General features: G+C 38.4%; 1 protein-coding gene across 1 annotated transcript in view; it reads left to right on the forward strand.

The window, feature by feature from the left end:
• SLC35C2 (solute carrier family 35 member C2) overlaps positions 1-21,935 on the forward strand; it is a 412,193-nt gene that overhangs the window by 126,024 nt on the left and 264,234 nt on the right. The window contains exon 4 of the mRNA XM_044090136.1: positions 6,061-6,133. Coding sequence (XP_043946071.1) covers positions 6,061-6,133 — 73 coding nt within the window. The remainder of the gene's footprint in view (positions 1-6,060; positions 6,134-21,935) is intronic.

The raw sequence follows: 21,935 nt of genomic DNA on the forward strand, positions 1-21,935 counted from the left end.
AATCTTTTTATTTTTGTTGTGGGTGTTAGGGCTAGATCTGCCTAAGTTACAGGATCTAGTTCCTCTCCTGTTGTGTGTGTGTGTTGTTTTTTTTCTCTACTGCCATTATATCCAAGGAACATAAAGAGCATAAACAGTCAGGGTTTAAAAAGTGTACTAAATGTTCGCAAAAAATGTCCATCACTGATGGACATAGCATCTGTGTGTAATACTTAGGGGCCATACATCTACAAGAAACTTGTCTCTTTTGTCATTCTTTTAGCCCTAGAGTACTCCAGGAATGAAAGAATAAGCTGGTTTTAAAAGGCATGTTAAAACCTTCCTTCGAGGAAGATCTAGCCAGTTATTCATCCTCTGCTAGGTTGCAGTCTTCTAGAAAGGATAAGGACAAGACGTCTAAACAGCCTTCTCCAGCCTCAACTTCTGTCTCTGAACCTCCACAGAAATTACCAAAATCGGAGTTGGTCTCTGTCTCTTTGGCTGCACAGTCTTCGGGGCCGATTAAGATTCTGGACACGGACCCTGCAGTATCAGCACCAAGTGTTTTGGTGCCGATTACTAGCAGTCCTCTTCGGAGCCGGTCTATAGACATTCCACCGGTCTCCCCTACTCTAAAATTACCTATATTGGAGAGAACAAGGTCTCCCACACTGTCCTCCAGATCCTCCAGGAGCTTATCTGAAGAAGACATCGAGAGAGTGGTGCTCAGACTCCTCATGTCGTCGGCCCTGCCAAAATATTTATCGGCTCCGACCCATTCGGTCTCGGAGCCAACTCCTGCTACTGATCCTAATCTCTTTCCTCCTCCAACTCAGATTGGTCCTTTGGAGCCGACATTGCCAGTACAGACTATAGTGGTGTCCTCGGCTCCAGCACCCCGTGTGGTTGTCTCTGAGCCAAGTTCCACTCCGACACTCTCGGCCCCGTCTGAAGTGTCTAGGGTCCGAAGCTCTTCGGTCGGCCCCGAGGGGGACACTTGGAACCAAACCTCTTTGGTGCTGAGTCTTCCTCTTGGTGCGTTGGCCCGAGTGAGCTCAGACCCTACATCGTTCTCTGAGCCGATTCCTTTGGAGCCATCAGCACCTGCGCTCTCGTTGGGGCCAGGGCGTCATTCGGAGCCGGAGGAATCGTTCTTAGTGAGGATGAGGAGCATGTTGGATAGTTCATCCGTCCCATGTAGAAGTACCTGCTATATTCCCTCAAGCGCCGATTACAGTCTCCGCATTCTCTTTCCCCCGGGATGACAGAGACCCACAGCCTCCGGACCCCCATTTGGGTGGCTCCCGATCTTCCGAGACCTCCCCAGAGGACCCCGCTGAGGAGCTCCCTCGGAAGAGATCATGTAAGAGGAAGCATGTAGACTCCCCTGACGAGTCTGTCACATCTGACACTGACCTCGATGAGTTGGAGGGATCCCCTAAGTCATACTCTGAAGATGTCTCTTTTGCAGACATTTTGGAGATCCTCAGACAGAGAGGCGGCTGGCCCACCATTACCCCATCCGATGAGGAGTCAGTGTACCTGAAGGCTTTCAGGTCTCAACCCCTCAGCTTCATGGGTGTCTCCTCCATTTGATGAATTACCGGATCTTGTGAGTCAGAAAGCATAGCAGACTCCTGATGCCATGGAATTGGTCCCCAGGAGGCCAAATAAATTTCTTTCCGCCCTAAAGACAAAGAATTTTTATCCAAGGGCATACCTGTTGATGCCATGGTGGTGGCGGCAGCCACTAAGAAGGTGCTAGCAGAGACTTCTTCTTCTATCCATCCGCCCAATAAGGAATCCCGAACGATGGATAGGTATGGGAAGCATATCTTCTCTTCAGCGGCTTTTACACTCCGATCGCTGAACTATCTATTACATTTTATGAGACTTCAGAGAGATCTCCTAAAGGAATTAGGAGATGCTCTTCAGGGTACCTCTACTGAAGCAGTCCCATCTACAGTGTTGGCTCAGTTGGCTACTCTCATATCTATTGTTAACTCCTCCATGTGGCTGATCTCGTACGCAGCTGATGGTGCCAGTAGGGTGGCGGGTTCAGGAGTCTCCTTAAGGAGACATTCCTGGATGCATCTATGCAACTTTGTTGAGCCTTTCAAGTCTACATTCACCAATGCCCCCTTAGACGGATCCTCTCTTTTTGGACCCAAGGTGAAAGATACCCTCACCAGGTGTGAACAGGAAGGAAAGACTCTCTCTGCCGTGGGAGTCCATTTTACTGTTCCTTCTAGACCTTACCCTAAAGGTCAGAAGAGCGGTAAAATGTGGTTCAAGAAATCGCAGAGACCTTTCCAGGATATACAGGGTGATTCCTCCTTCAGAAGCAGGGGAGGAGGAAATAATGGTAGACGTCATCCTAGAGGCACGGGAGGCCCACAAAATCAGGGAGGTCGTGATTCCTTTCGTGACCGTCCCTATCAGCGTTCCTGATGTGGAACCAGACTGTGCGTCTCTGGAGCTGGTCGGGGGTCGCCTGTCCTTGTACCCAGAAGCCTGGCTAAGTCTCACTCGAGACAAGTGGGTACAAGACATTAGCACCAGAGGTTATTCTATACCCTTTTCCCTTCCACCACACCCTCCCAAAATGATCCCAGATGTACCACCCAATCACAGGAATCAAGCGGCTATAGAGATAAAAAAGCTGCTGTTAAAAAGAGTCATCCAAAAGGTCCCTGCAGACCAGACAGGATTTGGAACATACTCCACGTTCTTTTTAGTTTCAAAAAGAACAGGAGACTGGAGACCCATCCTAGACCTCAGCAGGTTAAACGAGTATGTAAAGAAGTCCAAGTTCCGAATGGTCACTCTACAATCCATACTCCCTCTGTTAGGGAAAGACAGTTGGATGTGCTCAATAGATCTCCAGGATGCCTACTACCACATAATGATGGACAAAGCATCAAGGAGCTACCTGTGCTTCTGGCTGGGAGCCAATCATTACCAATTTCGGGCGCTGCCCTTTGGTCTCACCACAGCCTCCCGGGTGTTCACCAAGTACATGTCAGTAGTCACAGCTCATTTGAGGCATCAGGGAATCCAAGTCTTTCCATACCTGGACGATTGGCTCCTGACCGCCACCACCAGGCATCGTCTAATTCAGTCAAGAGATTCCACATTCAAGCTCTGTTCCCAGTTGGGAATGTTTATAAACTGGGAAAAATCCTCAACTTTGCCCACTCAGTCTATAACAGTTATAGGAGCAAACATAGACATGGTTTCTATGACAGCCAGAATACAGAATCTTGCGCAGCAAATTTACAGGATGCTTCCCCTTTGAAGTGTCAAAGCAAAGGTGGTGTTGCAGCTTCTCAGAACTATGGCGTCGACCATAACCTTGGTACCTTTAGCAAGACTACATATGAGGATACTCCAATGGCTCCTGTCATCCCAGTGGTCCTTTCAGCAGTTACCTCTACATCACCAGATTCTGATCACAGATTCTTGCAAAAACGATCTACGCTGGTGGATTCAACCAGGTCATCTTACCACAGGGACTCCTTTTGTACTGCACCAACCCATTGCTACTGTGACCACGGATGCCTCCCATATAGGGTGGGGGGGGGGGCATTATCTTGGCAAGACTGTCCAAGGCACATGGCAAGATCAGGAAGCCCATCTGCATATCAGTGTCTTAGAGATGAGAGCGGCGCTTCTAGCATTGCAAGCACTTCACGACTTTTTCCCTCTAGGGACGATAGCTATCCAGACCGACAAGATGTCGGTGGTTTGGTATCTAAACAAACAAGGGGGGGGACCAGATCATATCCCTTATGTTGAGAGGCCCTGCGAGTTTGGAATTGGGCGACTTCTTCCCAATGCTTTCTCATTGCAATGCACATCCTGGGGACTTTCAACGTGATAGCGGACAAGCTAAGCAGGGCATTATTGTTACCTCACGAATGGTCCTTGAACCAGAAAGTAGCCAGTCTGATCTTCCACAAGTGGGGACAACCCTGCTGCGATCTCTTTGCCAGCCCCATCAACACCAAATGCAGCACCTTTTTCTCCCTCATCCCCCCTCCGGAAGAGTCTCCAAGAGATGCACTAGTCCACGATTGGCCCCCGGGACTCCTTTATGCTTTTCCTCCTTTTCCACTCATTCCCAAGGTCATACAGAAAGCAATGTTGTTGAGAAGCAAAATGATCCTCATCACTCCTTAGTGGCCTCATCAGATTTGGTTCCCCTTTCTTGAGCCTCACCTGTTCGACTATCCATGGACTCTGGACCCAGTGCCAGACCTCCTGACACACATGTCCGGTTCTCTTCACCCCAGTCTCCACACTCTCAAACTGACAGCATGGCTGCTCCAGTTCCGTCACTAGTCAGGCTTCATGATATGTCTCCAGCTGTAACCCATATTATTACCTCTTCTCACAAGCCTTCGACTAGAAAATTGTGTCACAGTAAATGGAAGAGATTTTCTATATGGGTACACAATACAGAAGTTGATCAATTTACAGCTCCCATTACTATTGTTTTAGAGTTCCTTTCAGAACTTTTTTTACCAGGGTTCAGCGGCTGCTACTCTCCGAGTTCAGCTAGCAGCAATATCTAATTTTCATGCGGGGATTAATGATTCCAGTCTTGTGTCACAAACTGTGCAAATCTTTTTTTAGGGGTTCCATGATGTTAAGACCTCCTGTTCAAGACCCTATTCCTCCCTGGGATCTGAATCTAGTCCTGTCTAGACTTACTTTGCCACCCTTTGAACCAGCCCATAGTGTTCAGTTGAAATTCCTGTCTTGGAAGACGAGTTTCTGAACTACAAGCCCTATCAGTTAAACCTCCATATTTAATTTTTCACAAAGACAGGGTTTCTCCCCGGACCAATCTTTCTTTTATTCCTAAAGTCTGTTCTCAATTTCACTTAACCCAAACAACTGAATTGCCAGTGTTCTTCCCTAATCACACCAGTAAAGCAGAGTATGCATTCCATCAATAGGATGTGCATCGATAACTGCGTTTCTATATCCACAGGACCAAAGGATTTAGAAAATCAGAACAGCTGTTCGTTTCTTTTGCTGAGGCGAGAATGGGTTTGCCAGTCTCCGAGGTCACACTATCGAACTGGATCTCTAGTTGTATTTCCTTTATTTACACTTCTCAGGGAAAGGAGTCACCCTTTAAAGTCAAAGCGCATTCCACCAGGTCGTTCTCTACTTCTGCTGCCTTCCAAGCCAGGACACCTATTGATAATATATGTGCAGCAGCAACATGGGCTACCCCTCATACCTTCATTCCCATTATATATTGGATTTAACTTCCAGGGGTAGAGCCTTGTTTGGTTCCACGGTACTCAGGAGCATTTTCCAGTGAGCCACCCATTCAAGAAGCTAGGGACGCTGTCCCACACGTAATAATGGAGGCGAGATAGGACTACATAACCTAAAGAAGTTATGTACTCACCATAACATTCCATGTATGTAGTCCATCTCGCCGAACATTATTACGAACCCACCCACCAGCCCCCTTCCTGGAGGATCTGGAAACAGTTTTTTGTTCCTTTTCTACAGTGGTTTATACCATAAAGAGCGCCTCTATTACAGTTTATTCTTTTGGATCTGTGTCCTTTTTCCTGTCTTATTCTGATAGACTAGTAGCAAACAAGATCTGGGGAATGTGCTCATGCACCATGGGATACCTCCCAGCCACGAGCCAATCAGAAGTTTTCAGGCTTTCTAAGTGGCTGAGTCGGAGCTGAGGATTGGCTCCGAACCCACACCTAATAATGTTCGGCGAGATGGACTACATACATGGAATGTTATGGTGAGTACATAACTTCTTTTTCTTGTGATCTTGCTTAAAAAAATTCATGTTCTATAGCATTTTAGTTTTGTTACCCATATAACCTGGAGGTACAGTCCTTTGCACTGTTCCAGTCCATTGTCTCCCTTTTTTCTGTCTAATTGTGATTTTGAATAAGTTGTTTGTTGTAAGGTATGACATGGGGGGTACAATTTGTGTAGTTAGTAGTACTCTTTTAACTGATTGTTTACGCTTAACTGTTATAAAATCCTAACTGATTTAACATTCTGGATTAATATTTCTTTCCTCTTTAGGTACACAATGACGAAATCCAGTGCTGTCTTATTTATTTTGTTCTTTTCATTAGTCTTCAGATTGGAGAAACCGGTAAGAATCTGTGTGGTTTATGTTTTTGATGGAGAAAGTTGAATGATGAGCATGTTGCTTGTTTTTGCATAGCAGATCTTAGCTAGCTTGTATTTGCTGCACAGACCTTGTGTGTATTGTCAGTAGGCCCTTACTGAAGGTGGAGTTCATTCAGTTCTTTGTTCATTTGACTGCTTTAAGGAATAGTAGCTGAATTGCAACTGGAAATTGATTTGAGACTACTGTTAAAATGTGTAAAATACTTATCTAATTACTGATTTAATTAATTAATTAATTAATTAATTAATTAATTAATTAATTAACTGCTGCTCTTGGTTATGTTAATCCTGCTAGACATGGCTCGTAGTTACAGGAGCACTGGTGTTCAGTTTGACTATGGAAAATTTGGCCTGACATAAATTCCTCAATACTCTTTGATAAGTACTGTGGATCTTTTACATCTACCTGCACTCCCACTCACTTCGGTAAATATGACCTTGGCTTAATGTGACGTAATGTTACACTTGAAAAATGCTGCCTCAGAAGTCCAGTGCCTCTTCTTATGCTGCCCTTCAGTGCTGATATTTGAACAAAATAAATCTATGCAGCTAATGTGGGAATAGAACCTACAGTCTTGTGATCTTCCCAACATCATAGGCACGTTTGTCAACTGCTGAGTCAGTGACACTGGCAGGAGTGTCAGTGTGGCCCTTGCCTATGCTCCTGGGCTTCGAATGTACACTTGGATACGGCCTAGACATGCTTCTTACATGTGATGAGGATGAAAAGCAGTGACACTGTATCTGAGTTTGCTCTTTTTTTTTGTAGTAAAATCTGGATCCGAAAAGCATATATTCAGTCCTATCAATCTCCATTGAGGACCACCATTTTTCAGTTTTCAGGCACCTGTCAGGTATCGTGGGGACTTGCACTCGCGAGTGATGACATTGCCTGCATTGATCTATTGGGTTTCTATTAAGACTTGAAGTTTTGACCCACAGTGAATCTTAGTGCTGTTAGCTTTGTGTAGAGCCTCTGTGGCTACTTGTCATTGTTCACATTTGGTGTGACTGTAAACAGACTAAATTTACTCGCCCCAGAGCATTCATGTCTGTAGCTAGTACCTAAAATAGACTTCATTTTCCGTGTTTTAAATGCCCCTGCTTTCCTTAGCCTAGGATGAACCTGTGGGTTAAAGTGGCATTAAACTGCTTTGTGCAAGATCACAATTTAATGTGGCTTGTGTTGTTAAATGTCAGTGTTCTGTGCGGTGATGTAAACAAGCATGTTTTCAATGTAGTAGACTTCTCTCTGGTACTGCGGTAGCATTGTCGCCTCACAGTAAGACGTTGTCCTGTTCAATTCCCAGTTAGTGTGGAGACATGCGTAAATGGGCATGCCTTCATTGAAAGTTGTGCATCAGGGCTGGCAACTCGGCACTTAAAAATCCACTGCCAATCATTAGCGGACCGGAGTTCCGCTATGGCGACCACTAACTGGGAAAAGCAGATGACACAACAAGACTTCTCTCTGGTGCTACCAGACTGATGCTAATCCTTGTAGGGGGACTCTTGGAACAATAAATAGTGAGTTGCTTGTTAACTGGTAGTATCCATGGTTCAGCTTGCTTGTTTCTGAGCAGTTTAATATTCCCTGTTAAATGTTCCCTCTCTTAGGCTGCTGTTCGCCACTTAAAAGTTGCTCCTTTGCATCCATTAGATGCTTGGTTGTGCTGCCTTTTGTGAGTACTTAACAAATTGTCTGACTCGTGGGACAGAGCCTAGATGGCCAACTGAGAGCAGTGAATTTTGATAGCTCCATAAACTACTATAATATAGGAACATTTTATTATTTTCAGGTTTAAGACATCAGAAATCTATAGATAAACTACTAAACCCCATAAATATCAATTTTGGTGGAGATATACAAAAATGTTTCCTTTCAAGTAACTTGGAGATATATTGAGTCACTGAATATGAACAACTCAAGGAATTATCATCTAGATGCTGCTTTGAAAAAAGAGCTGCAATTGATATCTACCCTACAGGAAACTATCTTTGAAGATGGATGGCTTTAAAAATGACTTAGAAAACCTCAAATTGAATTCTCAAAAACAATTATAGCAACACCATACAAACATAACAAATATACATACTTCTCTAAATGACATTGAAGGGAGACTCAAAGAGGAAGAATTCCAGAAAGAATTTCTGCTTAAACAGAATACATGGCTACTTAACAAAACAGATGACTTAGAAAACAGGGAAAGGAGAAACAACATAAGGATCTTTGGTCTTCCTGAAAACACTGAAGGAGAAGACATTATGTCATTCTTAACCTGGATTCCTGAATTTTTAGACTTAAAAGAGGGATTTTCATTTGGAATTGAAGGGGGCATAGAGCACTGAGGAAACCTGCTTCTAACTCAACAAATACTCCACCTAGATCCATAGTTATAAAATGTCTTTCATTTCTGGACAAGGAACTAATATTAAAATCTGCTTGGAGAAAATCACCCCTAAAATACAATCAAAGCCTGATGAGGTTTGACAATGATTATTCTTCCAGAATACTAGAAGAAAGGAAAAAAGTCTGGCCAGTAATAAAACTGTTGAAACAAAACAACATTAAAGCACAGTTGGCCTTTCCAGCCAAGATGAAAATACTTTTTGCCAGTGAGATGAGAACCTTTAATGACTTAGAAGAAGCTACTATATTCATCAAAAACAACAACCGTCTATCCCAGAAGAAATGGAATGGATGGCCCTTACTATTAAAAGAATAAAAGAAACAAATCCTTGGACTGATGCTAATAAGAAACAAAAAACTGATGCCAAGATAGCTGTCCCAAAAAATAACTCTTACAACTACATCTCTCAAAGTATCAACTGATGTGGTACATCACTTGTCATCTGTTTGTATTTAGAAAAAGGATGGTTTCTTAAACAACTGAGAAACAGTAATGCTTTATTCAGAATGTTCAAAGAGCCCAGTAATTCTTCACAAGCAAAGGTAGGTTAAGATGGGTTACTATTTACATTATATATAAGTCAAACAAAGCAACATGTAATATAAACATAGAAGTTTCTATTCCCCTACTTGAACTCAGTGAATACTTTATCATGTTCATTTTTCATTGTTTTTACTTATAATAATTTAAGTAATTAACTAATTCAACAAGGTACCATTCATCAGAGTTCAGACTCAAATGTAACAAATTAACATCATATATAATAGCAGTAACAGTAGAGTGTTTTGCAAAAAAAATGCTGTCATGGAGACTGATGCCTTCTTCAGTTAAAGTATGATTTAGAAATGTCATGTATATCCTGGTTGAATAATAGTAGCAAGCTCTTAGTACAAATGCTGTTTGATCAATCCTGATATGGTGTGCGTGGATGCAGCCGTGTATGGCAGCTAGTACAAATGTCATTATTAGTCTGTCTAAACATAAAAAAATTCCACCAAGGCACAAGAAATACTGAAAAACTTCTAAAGGTGTCAAGGGATACGAAGACCACCAGCCAAGTGACAGCGAAGGCTGTTTATTCAACCAAAACAGACGTTCCACAAGCACATTGCTGCTGTTTCTGCTGTGGTGAAAATGGAAGTTTCTGCTTCTGGGAATCAGCCTACCTGTCTGAGGCTGTCCAGGATTGTGTCTAAGCCTTTGGTTCATTTTAAGTTGGCTTCAAGTCAGCCTCTTTCATTCCACATCTGATGAAGTTTGTGATGAATGAAAACTTATTGTATTTGTGAAGTGTTAATGTGCTTGTGGAGCATCTGTTTTGGTTGAATAAACACCCTTCACTGTCACTTGGCTGGTGGTCTGCATATCCCTTGGCACCTTTTGCAGTGTTTCTGTCTAAACATAGTTAATATCAGTTATGGCAGTTATCACAGCTTCGAACACTGTTTGACTAAGCCTGACCTGGTGTGTGTGTGGATGTAGCTGTGTCTGGCAGCTGTTGTATGTTGCTGTTTTCATGTCCAGGAAGCTGTGGGTGCGACTTATGATCGAGGTTTACTGATGCTTGTGTATTAGGAAGAGACATTTGGTGTTTTAGCCTGGATCCAGGGGAAGGGGGTGGATAAAACTGTGATTTGGGATATTTTGGCAGAGAATAGTTTGTTTATACATCTGCTGAGTGAGAGGTGTGAAGGCTGGAAGAATGTGTTATCTCTTGTGGCGGCTTGTTGGGAGGTTTATTTTTTTTTTATCTATTTGCTCTCTGTTCTTTTCCTGGCTGCTGCCTCGCTGAAAGGGAGGGAATTTAGGCTTGAAGTTGCAGTGAAGTGAAGCTTTGCTTCTGGTGCATCGCGAGCCTCTGGTATGCAGTACACAGATACACTAACAGAAACAGATGCTCCCAGGTTGCTATGGTAATGGAGACAGAGTGATGATAGTGCTTAATGACTCTGAGGAGCCTCTGAGATGATTCTCGGCAATGATTTTGGTTTAAAAAAAAAAAAAAAAAAAAATATATATATATATATATATATATATATATATATATAAATAAATAAAATAAAAGGCCTGTTTTAAACCACATGTACACATATTGATAGTCTCCCAACACTTCATTTAGCTCAAGTCGATTCTTGATAAAAAAACAAAAAAAAAAACAAAAAAAAATAATAAGTGCAATATTTAAAATGTATTTTGGTCCAAACACATTAAGGGCTTACATAAGAGTGGAAGTCTGAGTTATTGTGAAAGACCAAGAAGAGCACTTGGTCTTGTGCAGAACCCTTTGCAGTCGTCTGGGAGGTGAGCTTGCTTGGACGTGTTGGGCATATAGCTGATTCTAGGGGTGTTTGGGGTTGCCAGGAAGTGCTATTGAGTCATTGGATTTCCTTTGTGGACATATCTGTGGGAATGGAAGGTGTGAGTGGCTCATTGGCAGAGTGGCCACTGCATAGAACAGGCTGGTAAAATGGAACAGGACATATATTGTTTTGGATATTTTAAGAACTGCCTGGAAACACACCACATGAACAAGTGAATGGTATTCTGGCAAAACTGGATGGGTGTTGTTGCCCGTGCTTGAAGTACTGATATGTGTGTATGTTGTTGTTGTGTCTTTCAGCTTTTCCCAGTTAGGGTCGCCATAGCAGAACTCCGGTCCGCTAATGATTGGCAGTAGATTTTTACGTGCCGAGTTGCTGGCCCTGACGCACAACCTTCAACGAAGGTACACCCATTCACGCATGTCTCCACACAGAAGCTGAGAATTGAACAGGACGTCTTACTGTGAGGCGACAATGCTACCGCAGCACCACCACCACAGTCAACTATGTGTTTATGTAAGGATGGAAATATACTTACAACAAATAAGAAACTAGAAGGGTCTCATAATTTAAAGTCTGTGGACTATATAAACATGCTTGGAAGGAGCTAATAATAAGATTAAGCATTACAAGTTGTGGTCTCTCAAATAACTAAGCAACAGCCAACAAAAAAAAACACACAATGGTTATGTAATGTCTGATTTTAGTAAATCTAGACATAAAATATATAATCGTCATGTAAGATGAAGCAGTCTGCTGAATTTAGATATTAAAGACAGGATTTAATAAAATGGGCTTGTCTTAACTTGTCATAAATGACTCACTACATTAAACATCAAAGAGAAGCATGATGATTTTCTTATATAAGTAAATATCCGTAACAAGTCATGTCATGAAACAATAGAAGCCTGAACTTGAAATGTCACAGAATGTAACAATCATATTCTGAACAAATAGTACTAAATTGACAATAGACACTCAGTTTAATAACATGGGAGTGTGTATAATAAAACTACTGTTTTAGCGTGTCATAAATGACATATACTATAATGAACATCAAGGGGAAGCATGATGATTTTCTCATATATGTAAATGTACATAAGTCATATAATTGCTTTAACTTGAATTGTGGTTTTGTAACCCATATTGATCATACATAATACTTAAGCTGTTACCAAGGTAACTAATGTTTTATACATGACATCAAACTGACAAAGTTGTTCAAGGGAAACAATAGAAGCCTAAACTAGGAATGTCACAGAATGTAACAATCACATTCTGAGCAAATAGTATTAAATTGTCAATAATCATGCAGTTTAACCTTTGATGATTATACAAAATAGAATGTTGCCATTTAAATCTAAAAACGTTCAGTATATGCCATAAAATGGCAGTTTATGAATATGGAAAGGAAACTTGTAGCAATTAATCACAGTAAGTGAATTTGTTGTTTTTAGCCTATAATTTCACTCATTTTATAATAAAAAATGGTAGATATGAAAATCCTTATGTGTAGGAAATGGGAGGGAAGAGGGATGCACTGATAATTAAAATGCACCAACTTTCACCAATGTTCACATAAAACAAACTTGATTCTTTAAGTTAGCAACAAACAGTGATTACTTAAATTCTGGCAAACAATGAAATATAACTTCTGATGTATCCAGTAAAATACATTGTATTATAAACATTAGGTATAAGTGTTATTACCATCTATTTATATTAAGTAATACGTTTTGAAAGACTTCATCAATAAGGGGTGAATATGTTAAATAACTGTGTGCTATAATCTTTTACTGAGGTTTTATATATATATATATATATATATATATATATATATATATATAACATCCTACTTTACTATGATTGAATTGCTTGTCATCTAACTTTCATGTAAATATTAATTGCTTGTACAATAAGTAGACATTTATATTGTATTAGAATTCTGTCTAATCTACAATAGTACTATATCTGTTCAGAATAATATAAATATTGCTTATTCCTATTACAAATATTTTCCATATGATTCAATTTATGGAGCTCAGATATTCTGGATTGTCAAGGTATGAGTGATAATCTGATGGATTTAGGCTTATCCATCAGATAAGGAATGATTTTCATTCCATGGCTAGTGCGGATCTTAGTTTTGTTAACATTTATTAATTTAAATTTATTTCACAAAAACATTTTTAGTATGCCTGATCAAAACATTACTTTTTTGGTAAACGCTCAAGCTCAAACGTATAAAACTGATCATTTCCTTTAAAACCTCAAACATATAATTTATAGTTATCAGAGGAAAATATTTAGTAGTCACAATAAAACAAAAAAATGCATAGTCTAAATAACCTAAGATGGATTTAACTTCATTATCTTTAAATACCAATGGCTTAAACAATCCTAGCAAGAGATCAAATCTACTGAAATATTTAAAATTGAACAAAGCACAAATTGTCTTCCTTCAAGAAACTAATTTCAAAACAAATGACAATTACAAATGGAATCCTAATATTGGCGCAATCCACGTATAAGACACAGACAAAAGGGGTAACAATTTTATGGAAAACAAATGTGATTAACCCAGAAATCATTTATAAGTATGAAGATAAAAAAGGCCTTAGGGCATTAGTAATAGCTAAATATAATAACAGAATATGGACCTTAGCCAATTTGTACTGGTTCCCAGGCATTGGAACAGGAACTGTTAAAAAACACTTGGATTTCATTTCCAATAATTATAAAGGCAACTTGATATTAGGAGGAGATTTTAACTGTATATTTGATATTTCTGAAACTATAAATAAAAGACCGCTGCATACATCTGCTGTGTCAAAAGCTTTAAAGGACAACCATACTTACAGACTCAAAAAAACATGTTTATTTCATCATGGTTTGGTGTTTCCTACATTTTAACACCACTCTGGGACTATTTAGAGCTTTTTAGATATTTTTATACGCAATTTCTGACACTGACCACATGGAGCTGGCATCTTGAAATAATTCTGACTGTTTAGTCTGCCTCTAAGTATCCCAGAATGCATTGTTTGTCTCCAAAAAATTGCATCAGATCTGCCACATTTTCCCTAAAGCTCCTGTCAATCCACTGATTTTGCAGGCATTCACTGCTGTTATAGTCACCTACTTCTGGTTAAAATGTTATCCTTTTTCAATTACTACTTCAAACACAAGCAGTGCAAACGCTACAGAACAGAATTGAAAAGTGCCTTTTATTGCTCTTTCTTCTTAGAAATGCTAACTTGATTTCTTTTGTGAAAGCTGAAATCTAGTTCTTCAAGGTATCTTCCCTCCCATTTCATACCTACCTTCTCTAGCTGTCAAAGAGCTAAGGGTAATTTGACCCATTATCTGTATGTGATTGACAGCTCACAGCAGGTGACCAGACTAATGTACTATTTTCTTGTCAGTCTTTCCTTCCTTACAGTGGGAGATTTTTTTTTTTTGTTGCACTCCTCCTGTCAAATTTAGAACCAAGCTCCATAACACTGGGAATACTCACTGTTTTGGAAAGCATCAAACTCCCACTTATTTTTTCTTCCTGTTTGGTTAAATAGCTAACAAATGATAAACTATAAACGCAAAATATTTCACAGACTTGCATGACAGCACCCACATGCTTTTTTAAGTGGTAATTTAAGAAAATTACGGTATTGCATACTTTTTGTTATCTGATGTAGTATTGTCGATTAATTGTGACAGACATCTGCTTCTTATCTAAAAACATGCAATTAATGTCTATGCATGGTCATTGCAAATTTATGCTGTTTAGTTTTTGCAGCTGTTAATGTATTTCTGCCTATACTTTGTCACATATCGGTAGGGCTCTTCAGAAAAGTGATTATAGTTTGACATTTTTGCTAGGTTGAGTGGGTTGGGCAAGGCAGCTGTGACATCACAATGTGGGAGGTCCACTGGCTCTTCTATACAGCATGCAAATCAGGGGGGATTACATCACTTTGGGGGAGGAAATGCCCCAGTAGCTAGAGCAAGAGCTCTGGCAGATGTGACTTCATCATTTCAGAGCCAGCTAGAGGTTTTTCAACTTGGTTTTCAAAGTGAAAGTAAAATGGTATGGAAAGGTAGAAAGCCTAACAGGGAAAACAATTGAATGGATTAGTTTTTAAAGCTGCATGGGTGATTTTTCGAGGCTGTATCGAACAGGTATGAAAAGAGACAGCAGGTTGAGCAGTCTGCTTTAATATCCCATTGGTGTTCTTTAAACAAGTGGGTAGAATCATTTCATCTTGTAGATACTTTCAAATTTAAAGAAGATGCATCTTTGTTGTTTTCCCATCAAGATCACAGATTTAGTACCCAAACTAGAATAGATAAAATATTTGCTGCCCGTGACTTACACTCTAAAATCATTAATTTCTCAATCACTCCCTGCCCCTTTTCAGCCCACAATTCATTGATACTAAAACTTCAAAATGGGTACAAACCATAAACTTCAAAATAGGTACAAACCATTAATCTTTAACTCCAGAATTCCAGCATATGTAATGAAAATTAAAGAGTTCAACCCCTGGTTATTATCTGAATTACAGTTCTTCTTAGATATTAATTACACCATAGAGATAAATAAATGATATGCGACTCATTAAAAGCTTACATATATGGTAAAACCTTAACTTGGTATAAAAAAATCGGAGAATGGGATTTTGAATTATTAGATCTACAATCCAAACTTTTGTCAGTAAAAGATGAAACAATCAAAATCATTTGGAGATTAAAAAGAAAGTAGAAGTATTAAACAATAAATGCAATGAAATTCTAACACATAAAACTAGTTTAGCTTTAGAAAAACTAAAAATTTAATACCTTGGCCACTTCTCCCAAATATCTACATAATTTATCCACAAGAATCAAAATACAATCAAAAGCTAATAACATTAAAATTATCTTCCATGAAAAGAAAGGGAAAAATGTCTCTGATATAGGTGACATTCTTGATGCCTATAGAAATCACTATATGGAACATTTCCAAAAAAATATATACATATCGATCAATTAAATCTAGATGAAAAATGTTCTAATATAAAAAAAACAGAAAAATTAAAACTAGATCTGCAAGCATCCATATCCTACAAAGAAAGTACAGGTACAATAAAAGAGGGTAAAAATAATGAAGCTTCAGGTGTAGATGACATAATTATGGAAACATATAAATTTTTTCCTTCAAAGATACTATCCCTCTTCCTTAAAACTCTATTAGAAATTCAGTCACAAGCTTTAATACCACCCTCTTGGATATATTCCTTAATCACACCAATCCTAAAGGAAAACAAATCCCCAAACCTCTGTACCTCATATAGACCTGTATCATTAAATAATGGCTATAAGATATTTATGACAATATTAACTAACAGAATGAAAATGCCACTATCCAAAACAATAAATAATGATCAGACTGGATTTATATATCATAGACGCACACGACATTATTAAAATGATCATTTCTCTTATAGGTATGTTAATAAAGAAAATAAAGAAACACTCATAATTGGCTTAGATATAGAGAAAGCATTTGATTCCCTAAGTTGGGACTATTTATTCAAAATTCGAATTTCCTGCATCCTTTGCTCATCTCTAAAGAATATATACAAAAATAGTTTAGCGTATGTCAAGTTAGGTCCTTTTACTTCTGAATCTATATATATAACAAAAGGCACTAAACAAGGATGTCCCATGTCACTGATTCCATTTGCTCTGGCTATTGAAATATTGGCAGATTCAATTTTTAACAATATAAAAATCAAAGGAATAGATGTTTATGAACAATACAGTTGTAAAGTAATTATATTTGCTGATGACATATTACTAACATTATTTAATACAAAAGAGACATTACAAGAATTAGATATATTAATTGACAAATTTCACATGACTTCAGGACTCCATTTCAATAAATCAAAATCAAAATTTTTATTTTTAAATAAAAAAAACTGCAGACTAAGGGGTATCACATCACAGGGAAACAAGAATCTACCTTAAAATATCTAGGAAATGAGTTATGCAAGGATAATAATGAATTAGTCTGAAAAAGCTACAGTATCATCATCAATACAATTAAATTTTCTGTGGAAAAATGGAACAAAATAATATTAACATTTGAAGATACACTACAGTTAATAAAAATGGTTTTACTGTCCAAGATCCTATATATATAGCCTTGACAATACAACTGTTACCAGAAAAGAAAATACTTAAAGAAATCACTTCATGCCTAATAATTCTCAAAAGAAACAGAATAGCTTTAATACAGCATATCAGACCATAGAAACAGGGAGGATTAAACTTTCCTGATATAGAAACATATGTAAAAACATATGTAAAGGCATCTATCTGAAACAATCTCAGTTTGGACAAGTCCAAATTTCTCTGCAATTGGAAAGAATTGCTAACTGTAATACCAATAAATGAATTTGATTTACAAAATAAATTCAAGTAACAGATCAACAATTTGCCATGGCACATATTATGTATTAGTATGCAATATAACATAACTAAACCCACTAAAACTTGTATGATTAATTATTACATTGACTCATTTAGGAAAATTATTAATGCAAATATAGATTTAAAAATCTGGTTTGATCTTTTAACACCATTTATTGTCACAAAGAACTTTCCACATAAAATATATAGAGAAGTTATTAATTCCTGGGAACAGAAAGAATGTGTTTGTTGGCTCTAATGTAACAAAGAACTAAAGGTTTTAGATATGCAAGTAATAAAAACAACATACAGAATTCCACAGCAGGGCTGGCTAACTTTATATACAGAGTATTCTGTCATATTCGCAAGGTTTGAGTAGAATAATTAACAGTTCTTCATTTAAAGAAATACCTAAATTTATGAAATACATATATGAAATCATATATGATGACTTTGACATGGGAAACAGTATTTCAAAGTTTTACAAAATATTGATAAACTATAAAACAACACCCAAAACCTCATATTGGAAATATATAACAAAAGGACACTCAATAAAGTTAACTGAAGTTATTAAAACAAATATCTTATTATCGATAAAAATATGCATCCTTTACACAATACTGGAAAGTTTTTAATTGGAAATGCTTGCACAGAGCATTCTTAACCCCAGATAGAATCAGTTAAATTAGTTCTTCCATAAAGGGAATATGTTGGAGATGTGAGCAAGTACACAGTGCAGATTGGCACCACATTTTCTTTGATTGTGTTAAAAGTAAAGCCATTTTGGAATGGTGTTAATAACTTTCTACAAGCTTTATTTAATGAATCATTTTATTTAACTAAAGCTCTTGTATTATTAAATGTGAACAAAGGTCCTCATTTGAATAGGTCAAACATGTATCTAATATGGGCTGTACTTGTAATTTCAAGGAAGTGTATAAGAAGAAGATGGAATACTAACATAATACCAACTTTGGAAGACTTCCACAGCCTACTGAAGACCACAGCATTATTGGAAATTAAAATTAAAGAACTAAGAATTTATCCAAAGCCATTTATCAACAACCCTTGGAGAAAAGTATTATCGTTGATTCGTTGATTGACACTATACAATAATTGATCAGAGACTCTGATAATGGATTGGATATAGTTATAAATTAAATGTATACATTAAGATCTGTTATAGTGTCACTCTGATGTAAGCAGAGTACATACTTATTTGTTATGCATAAATACTATGGAATTAATTCAAATGTATTTGAAAAATAAAAAAAAATGGTCTTGACTCATTTCTAGGTTGGAGGGCACATTTTTTCCCTTTGTGAAAGGATTGATTGTTTTATGCAGTTGGGCTTTCTGAGTCATGTCGCTGTCCAGTAAATATTTGAAATGTGCTGTTAAAAAAAGAAGTCTTGTTTAGCTTGTGTTGCTTCTTCTCACTGCATGCTGGTTCTGATGGTGATTGTGAGTCATATATTAGGTTTAATTAAAGCACAAGGACACCTTAAAAGAGGTTTGAATTTGTACATTTAAAACTACAGTTCATGTTTAGTAATAATAAATGTGCAATAATAGTAATAGTGGTAGTAACAGCTAAGGAAACTAAAGGGAGAGGTAGCAGAAGTAGGTATCTGGGAGGAGAGGATGCATATGGATCTTTCTGGTTTTAAAGATGAAATAGCCTGAATGCTAACACTGAATGTTAACAACAGCCACCAAAAAGGGTGAGGAAAATCTTAACCCCACCCCCACCCCAGACAATGATTTTTAGATAAATTGTAAACATCACTGGGAAATTTTGAAGTTGCTAAGCTAACTGTTTAAGATCAGCTGCTATAGGATATTATTTAAGTTCCATTAGAAGGTTTGTCCAGCAGCTTTACATAGCCCCCACTTAAAGGACAGATATGTTTAAAATATATAAAAGTAGTTTAAGATGTGAAGGAAATATCTGCCCTTTCTGCTATTTATTCAAGAAATGCCAGTTTGAATTTGGGTTGGGGGGGGGGGGGTGCTGTTCTCATCATTAGATCTGGTAGTATGCTCTGTTAACTTTTAGACCCTTGTCGTACATGCCAGTTCTGTACTGTTGTAGTTCACATACTTTGGGGACTGGAGAAGTTCACATACTTTGGGGACTGGAGAAGCATGTTTGATTGTAAAGTAAATGTTTTAAACTGGACTTCACTGGGAAGATGGTTGATTCTGTTTAGAGATGTGCTTTTGTAGTACATTGCATGCCTTTACTGCTGCTGCATTGGTCTCAGTCAGAATACATACATGTCATTATTAAAAGGCATCCTGATTTGTGTGCTTTATAATAACTTTCTAATTCTCAAGGGTGAAGCTGGAATTGTGGTTGTCAGCCAGACTCGCCTAGTATAAGGAATGAGCAAAGTCTTTTGTTTAGAAACTCAGAATCTCTTGGTATTGAAGTTAAATGCCCTAGGTTATTCAGTGTGTATTATGTCCTAGTTAGTAGTCGATACAAGACTGTTCTGCACTCTCCTACTGTGAAAGACTTGTGTTGTACCCATCTCTGTTTTACCTGTCCAATCTCCTTCAAATCCTTAAAGTAGTACTCAGTCTTTCTCAGTACCCCTTGTTGAAGATATGCTGCACTTAAAATTCTTTGAGGATCCCCATTTATTGCCAAGGTCCATTTAGATTTAGTTTATTTCTCTGTTCTCTGGAGTTGTGCATGCCGATTGAAAGTTATCAGTAGTCATCCCCTTTGCAAAACATGTCAAAAGTTAACAACTGTTTCAGACCTTAACACTTTAGACTATGGCTAATCTTCATCCAGTGGACAAAATTCTAGAAAGTCTTGATTACAGCCCCATCTTTATTTTGGGATTGGCACTTTCTTTGTTACTCCTTGCAAAGATTCAGACTTGACGAGACTTTCATGTGTTGCTTGCATACCCATTGCTAAAATTATTTTAATACTCAAACTTGAATGTGGCCTTCCTTTTCTCATTATGCATTCAGCCCACATTACTCACAGAATGCAGACTTCTGAGAATAAAATCTACAGACCTCTAGATACACCAGTGAATTTGCTAAAAAAAACTCCAAATGGCTTTCTGTGCCTAATAGGGCCATTTTCTTCTAAGTACTCTGATTTACAAGAGAAAACACAGTCACTGCCCCTTTAAGAGTGAAACTACAAGACAACCCTTATATATTCAGAAGTACACAGGACAGGAGTTTCATTCTGTTATGTCTTCCATTTAAAACTGCTGTATATGAGACAACCTTCTGTAGACTGGGAACTGCTATCTGGAAACACCTACCTACATATTGTCAAAAATCTAGAAACCATTAAAAGCTTCAAAGATGCACTTAAAAAGCATCTGTTTATTGAATCTACCAGCAACTTCTGCAATGACAGCCTGTTAATGTGGCATCTTGTACACAAGTTGTTTTTGCACTTGCACTTTTAAAGTTTGTCCTGTTTGTTGCATTTACCTGTTGTGGCTACACACTCAAGTACGCTAGCCTGTGTTAGATATTTATTGCATTTTCCTGCTGTTTGTTGCAAAAAAAGAAAAAAACAAAAAAAATATCCTTGTTTCCCGTTTCTCCTGACCTAAAGTAGTCCAAATACAGGCTTTGTTGTATTCAGGACTTTTGGAAAGTTCCTGCATTGCCCATTTCCTTTCTTGGATAAAGGGAGGATTCTTTTTTCACCAGTGGCAGTGGGGAGCTTAAAGCAGCCTGTCTGTCCCTGGAGGAGTGTTGCCAGCACAAGAATCTGGTAGTCTATTGGCCATTTTGGGCCTATTTCTAACTATTTCATGTCCCTCTGTATAAAACCGCTTTGCTGCTTTGCACAATTTTGCGCATAGTGCAGCATCGGGCAGCTCCGCTTAATTGGGTTTAAACCATTCTCGGTTCCACAAAGTCTGCTCTTCACTTTTTCCCTTAGAACTGATCTAGTTCTCATAATAAACATCCTATTCCTACTCTAAAGCCTGGCACTTGCTCACTAAAGCAATTATATAAGTCAGCACTAAAAAATTAAAAGCACTACACCCTCACAAACTCCCCTTGAGTACCTTGTTCCCCATTGGCCCTTTTTTCAATTATAAAGGAATTCCCAATACTATTCTAGCATGTCCAAAGGTCAGTTGTCAATCTCCTCTCCGGTCCAGCTGGTGAATCTGGGAATCTTGTGGCAATGTTACAACTGCCTCATGTACACAGACAACCCACTCCTCCTCCCAACAAATTCCAACACATGTGAGAGATGCAACCATATAGCCAAACTGGAGGCTAAGCTCACTCAACTCAGTACTGGTGTAACCAATCAGGAGGAGAAGGAAACCACACTCACTACAATTCCAGTCTCACATAGACCTACCACGACAGCAAACCAAACACATAAACACACAAAAACATACTCGGAGGCTCTAAATAAAAATCTGCCTAAGCAGCAGAGACCTCCAAAGCAGACACCCAAGCAACCGCTACCCCAAAACAAAACACATGCAACACAAAGCTCACAAAGCCAATGTGCCGAAATAGTCACAGCCCTTAAGGCTAAACAACACACCTGATACACTTGTAA

The sequence above is a fragment of the Protopterus annectens genome, chromosome 12.part0 (genome assembly GCF_019279795.1).
Source record: "Protopterus annectens isolate FY-2018-M chromosome 12.part0, PAN1.0, whole genome shotgun sequence".
NCBI lineage: Eukaryota > Metazoa > Chordata > Ceratodontiformes > Protopteridae > Protopterus > Protopterus annectens.